At 48.2% G+C, this 18,400-nt stretch overlaps 2 protein-coding genes across 2 annotated transcripts in view; one reads left to right on the plus strand and one right to left on the minus strand.

The window, feature by feature from the left end:
* Retreg3 (reticulophagy regulator family member 3) overlaps window positions 1–9,615 on the minus strand; it is a 24,441-nt gene extending 14,826 nt beyond the window's left edge. The window contains exon 1 of the mRNA XM_021175606.2: window positions 9,279–9,615. Within this exon, the coding sequence (XP_021031265.1) occupies window positions 9,279–9,517 (239 nt within the window). The 5' untranslated portion in view covers window positions 9,518–9,615. The remainder of the gene's footprint in view (window positions 1–9,278) is intronic.
* A 128-nt stretch (window positions 9,616–9,743) lies between these two features.
* Tubg1 (tubulin gamma 1) lies at window positions 9,744–15,920 on the plus strand. The gene is made up of 11 exons (XM_021175607.2): window positions 9,744–9,981; window positions 10,280–10,392; window positions 10,578–10,745; window positions 12,426–12,494; window positions 13,173–13,252; window positions 13,660–13,786; window positions 13,980–14,066; window positions 14,171–14,320; window positions 14,690–14,842; window positions 14,923–15,084; window positions 15,490–15,920. Exons 1-11 carry the CDS (start codon window positions 9,933–9,935, stop codon window positions 15,685–15,687), a joined length of 1,356 nt encoding a protein of 451 aa, XP_021031266.1. The 5' UTR covers window positions 9,744–9,932; the 3' UTR covers window positions 15,688–15,920.
* The last annotated feature ends 2,480 nt before the right edge of the window (window positions 15,921–18,400 follow it).

Consider the following 18,400-nt stretch of genomic DNA (forward strand, 5'->3'; position numbering starts at 1 on the left):
AAAAAAAAAAAAAAAAGAGTTCAAGATCACCCTCAGCTACACAGAGTTTGTTGCCAACCTGGGCTACAGGAGACCTCGTTTCAAAACAAACAAAAATCATTTCGCTCAAACTAGACTATCTTACAGCAGCCTGTCACTACCCCTACCTTCCGATTCCCACCGCCAATACTTTAACTGACAAACGAATCTGAGGGCTGAAGGAGCAGCCCAAGCACAGAGTAATAAAGGCAGGGGGTGGTGTGGTGGTGGGTACCTTTAATGACAGGAATTGGGAGGCAAAAGGAAACGTGTGTGTTTACAAAGTAGGTAAGGTAGGAGGGAGGATAAAATGATTTGATAAGGCAAGGGGTGAGAAGACAAAGAGCAAGGAAACAAATGGGAAGAAATCCAGACAAGAGGGGCAGAAGCAGGAGGATCAGGAGTTTGAGGTTAGTCTAAACTATATAATGAAATTCTTCTAGAACACACACACACACGCACACACTCAAACCCCAAATCCACAAAGCTTGCTAAAATAGCATACAAAACACTTTCAGCAACTACAATCAGCATAAAAACTTTCCAACTAAGCTAAAGGCACCTACAAGTACAGTCCAATAGGAATACAGGAATATGCACACATGAATTAGTCATCGGGGACGACCCCTGTCTGTGTCTTTCTGATCATTACGGGATCATCTATTTTTTCTTAATGATTTTTTCCTTATTTCTAAGCCCAAGCATATTTGTTGAAGGTTTAGACAATGCAAGAAATAAGAAAATGTCAGGCGTGTGGCACATGCCTTTAATCCCAGTGCTCAAGAAGTAGAGGCAGGCGGATCTCTGTGAGTTTGAAGCCAGCCCGGTCTACAGAGTGAGTTTTAGGAAAGCCAGGGCTACACAGAGAAACCCTGTTTTGAAGAACAAACAGAAATAACAAAATAAAAATGAGCATATCACTATAAAATAACCCAGTTTGTACAGTGGCTCACACTCTAGCTACCTAGTGAGACAGGAAAAAAGGGAGAAAGGGAGAGATGGAGAGGGGTTGCAGAGGAGGGATGAGAAAAAAAGAAAAGAGAAGGGGAGAAAAGGAGAAAGGAAGAGAAGAGAGAAAGAGAATTAAAAGTCTAGATCTGACCAGGCCTCTGAAGTCACTGCCAGTTTACAGGAACCATGAGGCAAGAGGGAGGGGGGCAGCCAGCAGGGTGGAGGGCACTCTCTGGACAAAGGACCTGTTCAGAGCAAACAGTCACAGTATATATATACTTCACTTCTATTTATTTATTCACTTACTAACCTTGCAAGTGAGTAAAGTTTTTTATTTTGTTTTATTTTATGCCAAACTGTAGCATTTTTGAGGGGGATAAACACAACACACACACACACAAGCATTTCAATACTGCACGAAATCATTTTCCATATGACCAAGCTGATGGTATTTTAAATGTCTATTTTATAGAGGCATATGTACGATTGATACCGTTATTTAAACTATTAACACACAGACTCAGTGGGAGGCCAGCACCATGGCTCAGGATAAAGGCACAGCCACTGTAGAATCCAAAATAAATTCAAAACCACTCAGCCCCGTCTCCTCTGAAGGGACTTTCCAAACTACACTAGCAGGCCAAGTGCCGAGCCAGATAAGGAAGCTAGCCGACTAAACAGTGCTGAGGAAAACCATAAGGGCAGGTGGAGTGAGGGACCAGGCCAAAGGTAGTCACCCTATGCAAACCAACCAATGCCTGAAAGGGTTACTTACTACACCAATGAGAATAAGCCAGCTAGCCTTGTTGCCTAAATCTGCCCCTTAAAAGGTATAAAAAGTGTGTTTTTTATTTGTTTGGGGTCTCTCCTCTTGCCTGCATGCTGAGGGGGGTCCCCAACGCATTGGATCAATAAAAGAAAAAAAAAAAAAAAGAAACCTCTTGCAGTTTGCAGTGATGTTGGTCTCTATGGTCCTATAGTCTTTGTGAGTGAGGGTCTTTTGGTGGACTCCAACACCACCAAACGTGACAACCTGAGTACAATTCCTGGAACACACAGTAGGAAGAGAAAGCCAGACTCCCGCAAGTTATCCTATGACCTCCACATTTGTGCCCCTGAGTGTGCGCACACATACAAAAATGGAAACTGGAAAGATGGCTGGGTGGTTAAGAGTCCTTGTTCTTGTAGAGGATCTAGAACCTACATGGAGGTTCACAACCATCTGTAACTCCAATCCTGGAGAACTGGACAACTTCAGTCCTCTGAAGGCACCAGGTACATACATACTGTACAGCATCATGCAGGCAGACGACCCCTCATGCACATAAAAGACTAGACTTAGTCAAGTCTAATAACAAACAAATACAAACAAACCACTGGGAAGTAAAATGTTTGAATGAGAATGTTTGAGTGATCTGTCCCCAGTTAGTGCAACTATTTGGGAAGGACTAGGAGGTGTGACCTGTTGGAAGAGGTGTGTCACTGGGGATGGGCTTCAGAGTTTCAATATCACATGCCAATCCCAGTGTCTCTTTCTCTTTATGCTGCCTGTGGATCTGGATATAAAATTGTCAGCTACTACTTGAACATCATACCTGTCTGCTTCCCAACTAACCATCTAAAATTGTTAAGTAAGCTCCCAATTAAATGTTTCTAAGAGTCGCCTTGGTCATGGTGCCTTTTCACAGCTAGAGAACAGTAACTAATACACACATAATATACCTAATTTAATTTTTATTTAATACATAAGCATGTTTTCTCATAGTGCAGGTACTTTTAGTCCCAGCACTTGGGACAGGGAGGGTGAAGGGGAGAAGAGGTGGAGGCAGACAGATCTCTGTGAGTTCAAGGATAGTCTGGTCTACAAAGCAAATCCAGGACAGCCATGGCTTGTTACACAGAGACACCCTATCTCGAAAAACCAAAACCAAAACAAACAAACAAAAAATGATTAGGGCTGGAGAGATGGATCAGAGGTTAAGAACACTGACTGCTCTTCCAGAGGTCCTGAGTTCAATTCCCAGCAACCACATGGCGGCTCACAACCATCTATAATGAGATCTGGTGTCCTCTTCTGGCCTGCAGGCATACATGTAAGCAGGACACTGTATACATAATAAGTAAATCTTTTTTTAAAAATGATTACATTATATATGACTACTTTTTTGCCAAGGGGTGGTTGCACACACCTTTAATCTCAGCACTCAGGAAGCAGAAGCAGGTGGATCTCTGTGAGTTCAAGGGCAGCCAGGATGATAGAGTGAGTTGCAGGCAACCAATGTTACACAGAGAAGCCAGGTCTCAGAAAGACAATTAAAAACAAAGCAAGAGCCGGGCGTGGTGGCACACGCTTTTAATCCCAGCACTCGGGAGGCAGAGGCAGGCGGATTTCTCAGTTCGAGGCCAGCCTGGTCTACAAAGTGAGTTCCAGGACAGCCCGGGCTATACAGAGAAACCCTGTCTCAAAAAACCAAAAAAAAAAAAAAAAAAAACAAAGCAAGGCCTGGAGAGATGGCTCAGCTGTGCTCTTCCGAAGGTCCTGAGTTCAATTCCCAGCAACCACACGGTGGCTCACAACCATCTGTAATGAGATCTGACACCCTCTTCTGGTGTGTCTGAAGACAGCACCAGTGTACTTAGAAATAATAATAAATAAATCTCTTAAAAAACAAACACCCCCAAGGCTGGGGGTGTGGCTTAGAGCCTACCATGCCCAAGGCCCTGGATTTGAGCCAATCACTGTATAAGCTGGGCACAGTGGTGGGCACATGTAATCCCAGCACCAGGGAGGTAGGGGTAGAACCATCAGAAGTCAAGGTAATTCCTGAGCCACAGGGCACCCCACCTCAAAACAAGAAGCAAAAATACATGAATGAAACAAACCAAACAAACAAACTGGGCCAGTGAAATGGCTCAGAGAATAAAGGCAAATGCTGAGCAAGCCTGATGACCTAACTTTGATCCCTGGAACCGACAGCAGAAAGAGTAAATTAACTCTCCAAAAACGGTCCTCTGACCTGCGCAAACACACCAGGGCTGGTGCCCGCCTGCCTACACACACACACACACACACACACACACACACACACACGATATGTACACATACACAAGAATAATAAATTAAAAAGAAAATAAGAAAAAGGAGCTGCACTACACAAAACACAAACCTCTGACCTTAAGTGTAATTAAATAAGTAGAACATTAGGTCATGACGCATTTGTTATTTTTTTATAACAACACTACCGTAAGAAGATCCACCCTTATGGAATACCTAATTCAATGGTTTGGAGTATATTCAGAATTGCGCAGCTGTCACCATTATCTAACCTCAAGTCTCATCAACCTCAATAACCGCATCCCCATCATCAGTCACTCCCCGTCCCCTCTGTCCCCAGAAGAGGAGCTGATCATTTAGCTTAGCAAATGCTGCCAAACTACTACTTCCTAGAAAAGCCATCCGGTGTCGGCTTCTATCAGTCATATGTCAGTTTTCTCATATATTCCCAAGAAGTCTCAGTTCTCAAAACTTAAGAAGCAGCTAGGCAGCGTGGTGTACAACTCTGATATCACTACTCAGGAAGCAGAACCAAAACTGAGTTCTAGGACATCTGTGGCTACATACTGAGACCCTGTCTCAAAAGAAAAGAAATAAAATTTAGCAAGCAGAAATTGGTAACACAACTTGATTTCTATCTCCTTTTTAAATGGATTTAGCCTATGTGTATGCATGTTTTGCCCACATGCATCACACGTACCACACCCCTGCTTGATGAACTGGAGATGCTGCGAGACACTGTGTGGGCGCCGGGAAGCAAACCTCGGCAAAAACAAGAGCTTTTCACACCGGAGCCATCTCTTCAGCCACTACACTTCAATTTTTAGACTACCAGTCACAGTAAAATTTTAGATACCCACTGTTTTTCTTTTTGGGAAGGAAGGTGTCGAGACAGTCTCATGCAGCCCAGAATGGCCTAGAGCTCACTAGACAGCTGGGGATGACCTTAACTCCTGATTCTCTTGCCTTGCACTCGCGCACGCACACACACACCTGGATTATGGGCCTGCACCACCACATGTGGATTTTCCTTTCGTAAACTGTCCTTTTATCTGTTGGGGGCTAAAATCCAATTAAACTGTGCCAGCCCAAATAAAATGTATTCCTTGAATAGCCCTTTGGTGTTCAAAAGACTATGAGAAATCCTAGAAAATAAGTCGTTTTCTGGGAGTTAACTACAGCACAGATCTCCAGTGGTAACAGAAGCTAGAGTTTGTTATATAAATCATAATAGTTTGCCTAGCATACAGGAGGCCCTGGGTTCAATCCACAGTAACACATACAGTTGTGAACAATGACAACACATCTATTTTCAATCAAGGAAGATGCTATCTTGGGTTCCTTTGTTGTTACAGAGCATGCTTGTCTCTGGCACCTCAGAACAAAGCATCCCATTCTATAGGGACAGGGAGCCTATTATTGTGCAACACTTGTGACTGCCTAGTTAATGAGCCAGTAAATGAAAAGGAAAAAAATTAACCTAACCTATATCACATGATAGCTGCTGCTTGCACACTCACAATCACACATACACACACACAAGAAGTGAAACCTGCTGGTTGCTAATGACCCACCCGCCCCTTAAACAGAGAAAGTGCCAACCTTACAATTACAGACAAAACTCCAAGGCAAGGCTAGCTGCAGAGCTCAGAGATAGAGAGTCTGCCTAGCATTTATGAAGCCATGGGTTTAATCCCAGCATAAAAACAAACAAATGACTAATCCACCTTTATGGCAAAGAGAGGCAAAGCTAAAGAAGATGTAATTAGCAACCTGCTAGGTTACCAACCAGACAAGAGAGCCCGACCAACGCAATAGACTCCCAAGAGCAGAGGCCAACTTTGGCTGCACAGACCCAAAACCAGAAAGAGGAAAAAACCGATTATCAGAAACACTTGTCAATCAGTTTCAAAGTTTGCCTTTGCCGTGTGTGTGTGTAGACAGTCCATGTAGTCCCAGCCAGGAAGTCACCATATAAAACAAGCTAGTCTTGATCTCACAGAGACCTGCTTCCTGAGTGCTGGAGCTAGCAGCCTGCATCACTCTGGTTTGACTTTTTTCGTTTTCCTGCAGAATAAATGTCTCTGTTGAAACAGGCTTTCCTTGTCATTTAAAGGAAAACTAAAATCTTAAGATGTTTACTTTTCAGAACGCTCCAGAACTCATTAAAGAGGGAGAAGAGGAAAACCGGGCGGTGGCACACACCTTTAATCCCAGCACTTGGGAGGCAGAGGCAGGCGGATTTCTGAGTTTGAGGCCAGCCTGGTCTACAGAGTGAGTTCCAGGACAGCCAGGGCTACACAGAGAAACCCTGTCTCAAAGGAAAAAAAAAAAAAAGAGAGAGAGAGGAGGAGAAAGAGGAAGAAGAGTGGTGTTGCCCGCCTTTAATCCCAGTAGTTGTAAAATAAGAGGCAGGTGGGTCTCTGAGTTTCAAGGCCAGCCTGGTCTACAGATCCAGCGTTCCAGAACAGCCAGGGCTACACAGAGAAATCCTATCCTTAGAGAAAAATAAGGGGGAGTGGGGGTGGTACACGCTCTCCCTTCCATTTCCTATTGTTTTTGTTGTTGTTGGATTCTAACTCTGTAAATGAGAACTGTTGTATACCTTTAATCACTGCTCAGATCACTTTTAGTTTTGTTTAGGAAGAAAGACCATTATCCATTCTCACAGACCCCTCCACGTAAAGAAGAGTTAACACTGGTAAGACTGGCGACTGTGAAGCGATTCCCAAGAGTTAACAGGGCATCGGCTGTGAGTTACGCTCATGTCCCCAAAGGCCACCTGGAATCACAGGGACAAGAAGCTCCAGTCTATAACCCCCTGTGAGCTCTGTGCTGTTCATCAAGTTAGGGCCAGCAGGGCTTTACCCTCACGCTCCCTCATCTCCTATCAGTCCAATTCGAAGTTCCTAGAACCTGTCCTTTTCTGGTCCTGCCATGATGCCCTCCTGCTGACTTTCATGGTCTTCCTGTGGGTCACTCATCTACAGATGGGGTGAGATTAATGAAAAAGTTAGCTTTTAGAGGGAAGCCATTATTATCCTAAAGACAGCAACAGAGCAGGGGCCAGAAGTGATGTGGGTTACAAGATTTTGGACAGGGTCACCCTGATTTCTCTGGAACCTGGGAGGGGACACCCTGGAAATACATGGTGGCACCCTACCACATGGAATTCTTTTATGAACCTCCTGTGTTTAGAAAGTAAGAGGGCATAGTCACAGGTCCAGGGAAAACTATACCAGAGAATGTACATCACTAAAAGCACTATGTGCCCTGAATTTGGAGGACTTGGAAAGAAAAAATTCTTTCAGAGAGAGAGAGAGAGAGTGTGTCAGAGGACAGCTTGCAGAAGCTGGATCAGGGAATCAGGTTTGGATGCAGGCTCCACTACCCTAAGGTGGACTCCAGCACTCAGGTGACTACTTTGTAATATCAAGCTCATCTTGTGACATATCAAAAGCACCTCAGCTTTTGATAACACTATTATTCCTAATAAATAATGAGAAGTACTCCAGATTTGTTGTTTCTGACCTAACTTAGTGATACTTCTTCAATTCGTTGAAAATCTAAAGTCATTCTTTACTTTCCTAAGTGAAATGTCAATGCTCACAAAGACGCTACTGAGGAGCGAACAGTGTTTAGCCCTCAAACTCCAAAGAAGTTCATTCTCCCAAAACAATTCTCTAAGTGCCAATGTCTGACCTACTTTAACCCGCTTGGACTTTACTACTATCTGCACCCCTCCCAAGGGGTGAGTCCCCTCTATAAATGACAAGCTCAATTGTTTTTTTTAAGTCTTAGGCCACGCTCACTTTAGTGGATCTCTCCCCCACCTCCTGCATTGTGGCTACACAGTAGGCATACTACCCGGAAATGCCAGAGATAGGGATCAGTCACAACTTTTTTAAGAGGTCCAAAGCACAAGAGGGGTTCTGAGAAAGATTCTAAACACAGACTTAGCCTAAGTAAACACTATGGTAACAGCATGGTGGCCAGTGTCAATAGCCCCAATCCTCAGGAGCGGGGAGCAGGAAGGTCAGAAGTTCAAGGCCTGCTGGAGAGGATATGTGGAGCCAAAAAAGAATACACTGTTGAGGACCAGCAAATCTGTTGCAGCTTTAAAATGTGTTCCAGAGCTAGAGGGATGGTTCGGTGGCTAAGAGCACATACTGCTCTTCCAGAGAAGTTCAGTTCCCAGCAACCCCCACTGGGCAGCTCACCTATCTCCAGCTCCAGGGGGATGCAATGCTTCTAGCCTCTACAAGTACCCACAACTCCTCAGGAGCACCCCTATCTCAGGACCACACCCCTATACACACACACACACACACACACCGCTTTTGTTGTTTCAGGCTTATTCAAAGAGTCTCATCTCTTCTGGTTGTAGAGGCCTCAGTGATGTGTCAGTTCCCTTGGAATTTGATCAGTACTATGGTTACTAATAAACCCAAACCCTGGTTGGTAGACTCGATGAAGCCCAAACTCCTTCTAGGTGCTCTCATTTTTTCCAGAGAATGAAACACACACTTTAATATAGAGCCACTTGTCCAGTGAAAGAGGACTCAACGGCTCTCAGACAGCCTCAAACTCCTTGAACCATGGCTATGGTCTAATTTCTTGGGGGAAGCGTTGCAATCCTAAGTGGCTCTGAAACAGATGAAAGATCACCACTGTTTCTTTCTTTTTTTTTTTTTTTTCCTTCTTAATACATCTACTTTTCTTTCAAGCTGAAACTCCACACAAACTTCACCAACTTGACTGGGTGAGACGGTCTCTAACATGCTAATAATCCATGATAACCGGCTCAAGCTTGTTTTCCTCCTCACACCCAGGGATACCAGTTTTCAAGCCCTTCTGCCTCTCCTCCCATCATCGTTAAGTTAAAACCTCTGGGAACCACCACACTGGGGCAAAGCAAGAGAAACGGAGGAAATGGTCTCAAAGTGAAATCACTTTCTCTCGCTAACAAGAGGCACTCCGGCTTACTCCGAGCGACATGGGATGGTACCAGAATCTCTGGCGAGTCCTGGGGGCAAGCGGGGAAGACCAGGAAGGCCCTGTGAGCACCCGAGGTGCCTAAGCCTGGAGGCAGGCGGGATGCAAGGGAAAGTGAAGCATCATTAGGCAAGTATCAGAAGCAGCCAGGGCGACGAAAGAAGGCAGGGCAGGGCAGGTGAGAGATCGACACCCCCCTCCCCAGAACAACCTGACGAATTCCCGCCTAGTAGGGTCAGTGAGGGTCCGGGTGTCTCACCAGAACGCCGCGTTCAGCCCCAGGCACCACAGGGCGCTCCTGGCCGGCCGCTCCCACACCAGGGCTGCCTGCACCCGGCTCAGCAGAGGCTCGTAGGGGCCCAGCACCTCCACCAGGGCCCGCTGCGCCGCCTCAACCTGCTGGTCGCGCTCCCAGGAGCCGGACATAGCTCGGCGGCCCCTGAAAGCCAACCCCGAAGCTGGACCCGGGGCCGCGGCCACCCCTTCAGCCTCCTCCATCTCCCCTTCAGCAGCCACAACATCCGGGGCCACGGCCCGGGAGTCACAATAACACCGACTGCGCAGAAGCGCGAGTTTGGCTGCGGCGGGGCGGAGAAGGGGCGGGGCGGGGCGAGTGCCGAGACGCCCGCGCGCGCATGCGCAGACGCTCCGGTGCGCATACACCAGACGGAAGAGAACACTGCGTCAAAATGCGTTCCCGGCGCTGAGCGCGATTCGGAGCCGCGCACGCGCAACTCGCACAACTGAAGCCCGATGAAGGAGGAAATTCCATCCGCAGAGCTCAGCTCCCATTGGAGAGGAGAACGATCAGGGGTGGAGCGCATTGTCTGGCGCCTGCGTCTTGCCGGCGAGCGCGCTAAGGGTCGGCGGTGTTGGTGGCGGGAGAGACTGCAACGCCGATGTCTGAGGAGCGATGCCGAGAGAAATCATCACCCTACAGTTGGGCCAGTGCGGCAATCAGAGTGAGCGAACCTCCAGACCCTCTGCCTCCCAGGTTCCTTAGGTGCAAGAGGCCCTCGCAATAAGGTCATAGCTTCGGTCTGTCTGCAGAATCCTAGTTCTCCCCCACAAAGGCGATTCCCAACCCTTTGCCCAACTGCCTAAAGCCAATGGACCTTCCCCTGTCCAGTCATTGGCCTAGACACTAGGGAGTCCCAAGGCTAATCTAGATCCCTAGACCCAAGCGTTCAATTCCCCCACTGGCTATTTGGAACCTACCCAGATCCACGTATCTTTTAACCTTCCGCCTCCCTCTCTTAGTTGGGTTCGAGTTCTGGAAACAGCTGTGTGCCGAGCATGGCATCAGTCCCGAGGGCATCGTAGAGGAGTTCGCCACCGAGGGCACTGACCGAAAGGACGTCTTTTTCTACCAGGTGCCCCTCGCCCCTCCTCCCAGGGACTTGACCAGGACCCTGGGGACCTGAAGGGACTGGCAGCGCGATCTGGTGCTGGGAAACTCTGAGTGGATGGGAACAGAGTGGCTATCTTGAGGGAGGGCCTGCAGGAGCCAGAGTTGGGAGGCTTCAGGACTTGACCCATCCTGGCTTCCCTCTGACAGGCAGACGATGAGCATTACATTCCCCGGGCTGTGCTGCTGGACCTGGAGCCCCGGGTGATCCATTCCATCCTCAACTCCTCCTATGCTAAGCTCTACAACCCAGAGAACATCTACCTGTCGGAGCATGGCGGAGGAGCTGGCAACAACTGGGCCAGCGGATTCTCCCAGGTCATTTGCTGTTCCCTGAAGGGCTCTCAACTCCGTGGGTGGGCACAGGCCCTGTGGATTTTCTACAGATGAAACTAGGTCAGAGATGTGTGAGTGCTGAGTAAGATAGCCATGGCTCCAGGAGCTAGCTGGAACTCTAAGGACCCAGTCTAGCTAGTGCTTTGTTGCAGGCCATTTAAATACTTTCTGTGTTAGCTTTGTAAACCTCTGACTAACCCTAGAAGTAGGCACCATGGGTTTATGATATTTTATCTACTTCTTCAGACTCAAAACAAAACTCTGAAATCAAAGATATTTCAAACTTCACTTAGCAAAACCAATGCTCAATGGAGAAGGAAGGCTATGTTGATGTATCTTGTCACCTTATTGTCAGCACTCAGGCCTCTCACTGTAGAAATGTCTGATAACGCACCTCCAACCTCCACGGCTGTATCAGTACTGTTTATTTTGCAGGTTCTAGGAATGTGCTAAACATCACATACTAGACAAACTTAGATTGCTGAGCTATGCATCACATCCCCAGCCTTGACGTGTTCTTTTTGTTAAATATGAATATTTATTTATTTTGAGAAAGTTTCTCTATTTAGCCTTGGCTGTCCTGGAATTCACTGTGTAGACCAGGCTGGCCTCAAACAGAGATCCGACTGCCTCTGCCTCCCAAATGGCGAGGTTAAAAGTGTGCACTGCCATTGTCCAGCTAATATGCAATTTATGTTTGTATACCCAAAACTACCTTTCAGAACCTGAAGAATTTTGATTTCTAAAAATATCTGGTCCTGTGGATATTAAATGGTGGAGTGTGGACCTGTGTTTTACTTTCAGTGAGGAAACAGATAGATAAATCTTCCTGAAGTCACATGACTAGGTGGGTATGAGCTACAGCGGTAGAGATGGCTGGACATGTAGTTCAGTTGGGAAGATACTGGTCTAGTATGTATGAAGCCCTGGCTTCAGTCCTTTACCACTGCATAAAACTGGGCAGAGTGGTACGTACTGGCGATAGACGCAGGAGACGCAGAATGTCAAGGTTATCCTCAGCTAAACAGAGAATTTGATGCTAGCCTTGGATACATGAAACCCTGTCTCAAAAAAGTAAAATAAGTAGGGAAGTGATGGCACATGCCTTTAATCCCAGCACTTGAGAGGCAGAGGCAGGCAGATTTCTGAGTTTGAGGCCAGCCTGGTCTACAGAGTGAGTTACAAGACAGCCAGTGCTATACAAAGAAACTCTGTCTTGAAGAAAACAAAATAAATAAATATAAAATAAAATGCAGAGCCTTTCCTAGCATAAGCAAGGTCCTGGATTCCAGTGATTCAAAACTATATGTGACCAAATCACCTTGGTTGGGTTGTAAAGTACTTGTCTGTAACCAATGTTGTAGTAACTCTGAGTGCAGAACAAGGCAGCTATGGTGCATGTAAGAATCAAGGGTGGAGGGCTGGAGAGATGTCTCAGCAGTTAAGAGCCCAGAGGTCTGGAGTGCAATTCCCAGCAACCACACGGTTGCTCACAATCATCTGTCATGGGAGCCAATGCCCTCTTCTGAGTGATGCTGTCTTCTGTCCTGTAGGCACACACATAGAATGCTCATATGCCTATACGTATGCATGGGTGACTACTCTGAGGTCAGCTCCTGTCCCATGCTCTGTCCCACCTCACCCTTCTTCACATCTGTCCAGGGAGAAAAAATCCACGAGGACATTTTTGACATCATAGATCGGGAGGCAGATGGCAGTGACAGTCTAGAGGTGAGTGTCCCAGGAGTGTCAGTAGAACTGGTCATGTAGAGACTTAGCAATACCATTTAGAAATTATTCCCTGTTTTGGACCATTGAGATGGCTGAGCAGGTAACAGTGCTTGTATTCAAGCTTGACAACCTGAGGTTGATCTGTAAGACCCGTGACAGAGAGAACTGACTCCAAAAAGTTGTGCTCTGACCCTGCGGGTACATAGTGGTGCGCACGCGTGGCCACACACAATGATAATTTTTTTTAAAAGCTACCTATTAGATACAAGACCAACTCATTTATCCTTGCATTGGACAGAGGCTACTGAGTCTTATTGAAGAGAGGACAGAGTCTCCTGGGAAATGAAGGGACTTGGGAAGACGAGTCCAAGACATTGTGGGATGTGTCTAGTAGGGTATTAGGGCTAGAGAGATGGCTAGTGTGGATAAGTGCACTTCCTGCTCTTGCAGAACATCTGGGTTTGGTTCCCAGCACCCAGCATGGTGGCTCCCAGTCATCTATAACTGCCCTCTTATAACCTCCACAGGCACCAGGCACACACATGTATGCACACACATGTGTGTGTGTATGTATATACCTACAGGCAGGCAGGCACTTAAAATAAAAATAAGCTTAAACTTTTTAAATGAAATCCTGTCACTAGACACCGAAATGCTTACAGCCCCTTTCTTACTTAGGGATTTGTACTGTGTCATTCCATTGCTGGAGGGACAGGCTCTGGCTTGGGCTCCTACCTCCTGGAACGGCTAAATGACAGGTATGTAAGCCTGCCTTTGGGAGACTAGGTGAAGGTAGGTCCTTTCCCTTCATTTCCTACGGCCCTTGGGGCCCAGCAGACAGAGCTCCCTCCATGCTGTAGCCCTACCATTCCCTCCGACTGGGAGGAAACTGAGGGTGCAAGGGAAAAGCCCAATAGCACTTGCAGAAATAATACCAGCATGGAGGCCCTGCTTTGAGTGGAGTGTGTCCAGGTGTGGAGCCTAGGATTTTACAGAGTTTCTTCCCTGGCCCTTTTGGAGTTTTGTCCTTTCAAAAGCTACATCCTCCTGTTCTACTGCTTTTAGCCCGACTCTACTTTTCCTATTCACGGACAAATGCTCTTAGACCTATTCAGAAGGCTAATCAAATCTCTAATCAGTTGCCCTCTTCTGTCTACCCCACCAGGTACCCCAAAAAACTAGTGCAGACATACTCTGTGTTCCCCAACCAGGACGAGATGAGTGACGTGGTGGTCCAGCCCTACAACTCCCTCCTCACACTAAAGAGGCTGACCCAGAATGCGGACTGTGTGGTGAGACCTGGATTCTTGTTCCTGCTCCCTTCCCCCTGTCTGTTCATCTTCATTTTGAGCTCTCTTGTGTCAAACGCTTGAGAAAGGCCCTTTGGAGTGAGTGTTTCCGACCATTAGGCTCAAGGAGAGACTCGGACCAAGCTCCCGCTGTTCCTGCCTTCATAGATCTTCCACTCTTTGCTATCCCTTTTAGGTGGTGCTGGACAACACGGCCCTGAACCTGATAGCCACAGACCGCCTGCACATCCAGAACCCGTCTTTCTCCCAGATCAACCAGCTGGTGAGCCCCCCTCCTGGAGTGCAAGCCCTCTCTTCTGCAAGAGGGTCATCAGAGGAGGGACATTCCACCTCCACCAAGCCCCGTAACACAGTATCTGTTCCCAGGTGTCCACCATCATGTCAGCCAGCACCACCACCCTGCGCTACCCTGGATACATGAACAATGACCTCATCGGCCTCATCGCCTCGCTCATTCCCACCCCTCGGCTCCACTTCCTCATGACTGGCTATACCCCCCTCACCACGGACCAGTCAGTAAGAGCTCCCTCAGTGTCCCTTTCCCATACTCTCCAGGAGCTGCTCTTCGCAGCTCTTCTCCACCCACCTCCCCAGATTCTGTACACCAGCTTGCAGCCCTGCCCCTGCTTTGTACCACTTTTGGCTCCTGCAGGAGCAGTGCCACTAGGATAATAGCTCACTGCTCAAGGGCATGGGATTGGTGAGCTGAGAGCCATGATCCTGATCCCACGGCAGAGACTCAGCCCAGACCTGATCTAAAGACAGTCCCCAGAGACCATGCCACCTGCAAGCTGATGGGGACAGAGTTGACTCTCTTCCTCTGTCTATGCATCTCTGGGTTCCTCCCTGACTGCTGACCTGGTCTCTGAACCCCNGTTCCNTCAGGTNGCCAGTGTGAGGAAGACAACNGTCCTGGATGTCATGAGGCGCCTGCTACAGCCCAAGAACGTGATGGTGTCCACAGGCCGGGATCGTCAGACCAACCACTGCTACATCGCCATCCTCAACATCATCCAGGGAGAGGTGGACCCCACCCAGGTAAGGGAGGCCCCTTCACCCTAGCTTCAGGCCCACAGGATAGTTGCCAGCAGCAACCACCCCCTCTCTGCCCACCCCAGGTCCACAAGAGCCTGCAGAGGATCCGGGAAAGGAAACTGGCCAACTTCATCCCCTGGGGCCCAGCCAGCATCCAGGTGGCCCTGTCAAGGAAGTCTCCCTACCTGCCCTCAGCCCACCGGGTCAGCGGGCTCATGATGGCCAACCACACCAGTATCTCCTCGGTGAGCGCAGCCTCCTGTTGTCTTTGTGTTACTGGGAATCAATCCCAGGGCTTCGGGAATGGTAGGCAGCTCTCCCTGCTCTGAGCCGCACCCCTAGCTCCTGGTCTTTGAGCCACACCCCTAGCTCCTGGTCTTTGGCCATTCTGCTCCACTCCCTACTGTCATTTGCTCCCTATGCCCCATGCCCCACCTGTCCCTAGTTCTGTGTCTTGCGCTGGATGCCATTCTGAAGCTCCCCTCTCCAGCTGTGTAAGCTGCTTGTGCTTTACCCCCAGCTCCGTTCCTTACACACACACACACCCTCCTAGCCTTTGTGGAGAGTAACCGTACCTAGGTTCCTGGGCTCTCTGGGCTGTACCGTTTCTTGATGTCTTTGTGACCCTCCCGCTATCTCTGTGCCTTAAGCTCTTCGAACGGACCTGTCGCCAGTTTGACAAGCTGCGGAAACGGGAGGCCTTCATGGAACAGTTCCGCAAGGAGGACATCTTCAAGGACAACTTTGACGAGATGGACACCTCCAGAGAGATTGTGCAGCAGCTGATTGATGAGTACCACGCGGCCACTCGGCCAGACTACATCTCCTGGGGCACCCAGGAGCAGTGAGTCGTGGACGACAGGGACCCTCATCTGCCTTACCAGTTAGCCCAGGCCCTGCCTGGCTGACTTCCCCTCGGAGCCCAGATCAGGGACCTCACAAGTCACTCGCGTACACATGCACCATCTGTTGGCTTGGGGGTGGGTTTACTTCTTCTCTGAGAGTATTTATCTTTAATAAAGCACTGGATGTAAATCAAGCCACCCCCCAGTCTCTGGGTGTGGAGGTGCCTGCTTCTGCATCACTGACGGTTTCCTTCTGCACTTCCAACGTCTTCCACTCGGGGCAGAGAGCCGCCTCTAGCTTTGCCTTTGGCCTGATTGTGGAGGACACAGATGGCTCTTGACCCTGCTGGAATTCTTTTCCAGAGTAAAAGGAAGCACAGATCTTTTTCTCCGTTCAGCCTCCTCTGGTCTCAGTTCCTCCACACTGTATCAGATGGACACTCCTCCCCTTGCACATTTCCACACTGGAGTGTCCTGTTTGCACGCCTATTGCACACCTGGGGCCACCACACTACCTCCAGCCTCCTAAGCAGGGAAGTCAACCTATGTGCCTTCCAGCTCTGGCCAGCAGAGCAATGCTGAAGGGCTGGTCCCAGAGAGTCTTGACTGGAGTCTAGGATCGTCAGGAGACCAGGCCCAAAGCCCAGACCGAGCACAGTCAAAACTGGTTCTGTTTCTGTTCTCAACGGGTCTTCATTCGTGTAAAGTTTTTATTACTTTTTAATCCTTTTGGATGTAACTATGAGTATGTATGAGCCTTGGGGTGAGTGTAGAAGTCAGAAAATAACTTGGGAGGAGTTTCTCTCCCACCATGTGGGTCCAGGGAACGGAACTTAGGTTGTCAGACTCAAGGGCAAGCCACTTTCCCTGCCAAGCCATTTCACCACCCTGTTTTTGTTTTGTTTTTTAAATTTATTAGTGATGGATGGATGTTTTAGCTGCATGTATGTGTGTACCATGTACATGTAGTACTAGCAGAAGCCAGAAGAGGGCGCCAGGTCCCCTGGAACTAGACTTACAGACAGTTGTGGGGTGTGAGCTGCCATGTTGGTGCTAGGAACAGACCCCAAGTCCTCTGGAAGAATGGATGCCCCGTGTACTTAACCCCTGAGCTGTCACTCCAGGATCCATTCTTTAAAATTCCAGTTATTTAAAAGCCCAATGGGAGAAAGATCACAGACAGTGACTTTGTGACTCTTACACCCTTAAGAGTCCTGCTGGGCAGTGGTGGTGCGTGCCTTCAGTTCCAGCACTTGGGAGGGAGAGACAGGTGGACCTCTGACTTGGAAGCCAGTCTGGTCTACAGAGTGAGTTCCAGGACAGTCAGGGCTACACGGAGAAATGCTGTCTCAACAAAACAAAACAAAACAAAAAATCCTTGGGATCCAAGCTGGGCAGTAGTGGTACACAACTTTCATCCTAGCACTCTGCTGGCAGGTAGAGCTCCAAGTTTGAGGCCAGCCTGCTCTACAGATGGAGTTCCAGGACCTCCAAGGATACACAGAGAAACCCTGTCTCAAAAAACAACAAAAATCCTACCTCCTCCTGCCCCTTGGGATCCAAAGATAATGAAGGACTGCAAAGGGCCCCACTAAACTCTTACATACCCCACAGGAAAGAACTACAATGCATCATGTACATTGGTTTGTTTAATGGTAATTACAAACCTATGAAAGGGTCGATATCATTACCAATCTCATTTTAAAAACACAGAAACAGCAAAGTAGATCACAAGGCCACCCAGTTAAGTGGCCTTAAGTGGCAGAGTTGAAACAAGCTTTGCTACACCTGGCATCTGTGTTTGTTTTTAACGAATAGCCAAACAAGCCATATTTTTAGATGTATTCATTTTATTTCCACGCGTGTGTACATGTACTATGTGTATGCCTGGTTGCCCACAGAGGTCAAAAGAAGAAGGGATTGGACCCTGTGGAATTGAGCTCCTGATGGTTACAAGCCACTGTATGGGGGCTGGGAACTAAACCCAGGTCCTCTGCAAGAGCAAGCCCCTCTTCCCTTTTTTGAGATTATATTATACTACGTAGCCCAGGCTGACCTCAGACTTGCCATGCTCCTCCCCTTTCCACCTCCAGCCCCTCCCCTACCCCAACCCCTGTTTCTCTGCCCCTGCCCCTGCCTTATACTAGGACTAGGTTATGTATGTCCATTATTGGAACATACACACCGCATTTGTGTGATGCTGGGGGGCAAACTTAGAACCTGTGTGAATTAAGCTAAGCGAGCACTGTGCCACTGAGCTACACTCGCAGCAACGGTGACTGTCACTAACCATGGCAATATGCTTCCTTTTATATCTCCCAGGACAGTGTCGAATCTGCTCATTCCTGGGGGCGGGGGGGGGAGGGGGATCATGAGATGAGCCCATCTTGTTGTCCGTTCATGCAGAGAAAGCACATTTGATTCTTGTCTTGAGAATATCAGCATCAACTGCCAAGTATCCATCTCACAGCACACGGTAGCTCAGGATGTTTTAAGCAAATACTTCACTTCTCCCTAGGCTGGGAGGCTGGAAGAGCCCTTGCCTGCCTCATAGTCAACAGAGGGAGCAGTGTACAAGCCAGCCCCTGTGATAATATAAAAGCCTCATACAACTAACAGGCAGGCCGGGCGTGGTGGCGCACGCCTTTAATCCCAGCACTCGGGAGGCAGAGGCAGGCGGATTTCTGAGTTCGAGGCCAGCCTGGTCTACAAAGTG

Source organism: Mus caroli, chromosome 11 (assembly GCF_900094665.2).
Source record: "Mus caroli chromosome 11, CAROLI_EIJ_v1.1, whole genome shotgun sequence".
Lineage (NCBI taxonomy): Eukaryota > Metazoa > Chordata > Mammalia > Rodentia > Muridae > Mus > Mus caroli.